This window comes from Arachis ipaensis, chromosome B03 (assembly GCF_000816755.2).
Source record: "Arachis ipaensis cultivar K30076 chromosome B03, Araip1.1, whole genome shotgun sequence".
In the NCBI taxonomy this organism is placed as follows: domain Eukaryota; kingdom Viridiplantae; phylum Streptophyta; class Magnoliopsida; order Fabales; family Fabaceae; genus Arachis; species Arachis ipaensis.
In genome coordinates, this window is record NC_029787.2 from 27850477 (window position 1) to 27852678 (window position 2202).

The 2202-nt window shown below is 30.6% G+C and overlaps 1 protein-coding gene across 1 annotated transcript in view; it reads left to right on the plus strand.

Moving 5' to 3' along the window:
• The window catches only part of LOC107634327 (casparian strip membrane protein 5), a 3501-nt gene continuing 1853 nt past the window's right edge, over positions 555-2202 (plus strand). Inside the window, exons 1-2 of the mRNA XM_016337862.2 lie at positions 555-971; positions 1268-1391. Of these exons, the coding sequence (XP_016193348.1) occupies positions 643-971; positions 1268-1391 (453 nt within the window). The 5' untranslated portion in view covers positions 555-642. The remainder of the gene's footprint in view (positions 972-1267; positions 1392-2202) is intronic.

Genomic DNA, 2202 nt, shown 5'->3' on the forward strand with positions numbered 1-2202 from the left:
TATGTAAAACATATTTTATATTTTATATACGTGTATCCTCATATCTTGTAAAATTTTAAAATTTGTGTGTTTACCTGTCCTAGATCGTATCAAGTCTCGTATTGATATCCGTATTCGCGCATCATAGGTGAAAATGTGAAATGAAACCATTCACAATGTCTTCTAGTATATATATGTGAAATGAAACCATTCACAATGTCTTCTAGTATATATATATCATGTAAAAATAACGAAGAAAGCAAGGCTCCCGGCCCAAATGATCAGAAAAGATATTTTAGTTAAAAAGAATGAAAAATTGCTCGTCCAAAATAAAAAATGAAAAATTCGTACAAGGGCACCCTTTTTCTTTTTGTAGAGTGGAGTAGGTTTTGAAACCTGACATGCAGACAATGCCATGATTTCCCACACCATAGAGCACTCACACAATGACACAAGTAACTAATCCATTCATTAAATTCCATCATTAATTAATGTCCCTTAATTAATTTTGAATCCCCTGATGTGTACTAATGTATAGGTATAAATACAGTCGCAAGCACGCTAATGTTAACCTACAAAACTAAGCTGCATATAAATACAGAACTAGCTTTATATAACATATTTTCTTACACTTCACGGATAGATACTTAAGAGCCTTCAAAAATGGACTCCAATAAAGAAAATGAGGTAGCTACAGTTGCAATAACAAAACCAAAGGACAGTGCCAAAGGGAAAAGTGTTAAATGGGGTGCTCCTATTTCCACAGATCAATCTTCATCATCAGTTTCCGCAAAGTCTGTTGCCGCGTTGCCAAGATCACCAGCAGCAAGGTGGAGAAAAGGCGTCGCGATAGCAGACTTTGTCTTAAGACTTGGTGTCATAGGAGCTGCTATAGGCGCCACAGTTCTGATGGGAAACAATGAGGAGGTTCTTCCATTTTTCACACAGTTTCTCCAGTTCCATGCTCAATGGTCTGACTTTCCAATGTTCCAGTATGTATATATTCATCTCATCATCTTATGTGTGGATGTTACTCTCTGTTACATTGATTAAGTCGTTATATTCTGAAGGTAAATAATACGATCTTTAATTTCTTAAATTCAGGTGATATTACAATTACATGTAGTGGTTTAAATGTTTTTGGCAATTAATTTTATTTCAACATAACTTGCATAAAAAATGTATTGATTTTCTAATATACCAGTATAGCTTTAAGAAAATCCTGTTAAAGTAAAGAGATTTTATGGCATCTCGGTAATAAAACTAAGCTTCATTGATATATGTGCAGGTTCCTTGTGGTAGCAACCGGGGTAATTAGTGGATACGCGGTTCTTTGCCTTCCGTTCTCGTATGTTTGCATTGTTCGACCATATGCTTTGGGACTAAGGCTTCTGCTTATGATCCTTGATATAGTAAGCTTCAAAGTTCAAACATGCCTAAAAAAATTCTTGGAATTAGACCGTTCCTATATATGTGGAATCAGTTAGCCTCAGTTTCGTAAAGTTTTTCGAAGAGATGTTTGTGTTTTTAAAAAGTTCAATCTCCTTATTTTGTGTTTGATAAATAAAAAAATTACGTAATTATACTTGCAGTTTTTAAAAGATCGAGATACTTTTAAAAGCACTTAAAATAGAACTTTTTAATGTTAGCTTGTGTTTTTCAAAATTTAGAAGTCTAATATAACTTCATATGTTAACTAATTTTCAACTTTAATGCTTGCATTTATGTTTATTATAGTATTTTTAAATTTTAAAACCTATTTTACCAAATACAATTGTTGTTGCTTGTGTTTATTAAAAGCAACTTTTAATTTAACTTATCAAACATAAATGCTATAACTTTTAAAAAGTCATCTTTTAAAAATTAACTTTTATAAACTACTTTTAAAAAGTAAAAGTTTTACCGAACTAAACTTTAGTATATATCCTAGCGAACAGCGAACAGCTTGCTGCACTTATTAATAACATTTTTGGTAGAAATTAGCAGTTGTCTTCGAACTAAATTAATAATTAAGAACCATTAGATAATTTAATATATTTGATTAAATTGTTATTTAACGATTTTTAATTATCAATTTCACACAAAAATAACTGCACATGAATTTTTACTAATATTTATATTAAAAGTAGCTTTTATTTTTTGTTTTTAGAGTGGCTATCCAAATGATACTCAAAAGAACAAATTAGTTTTTAATCTAAAAAATTGATAAACTTTATTTTTATC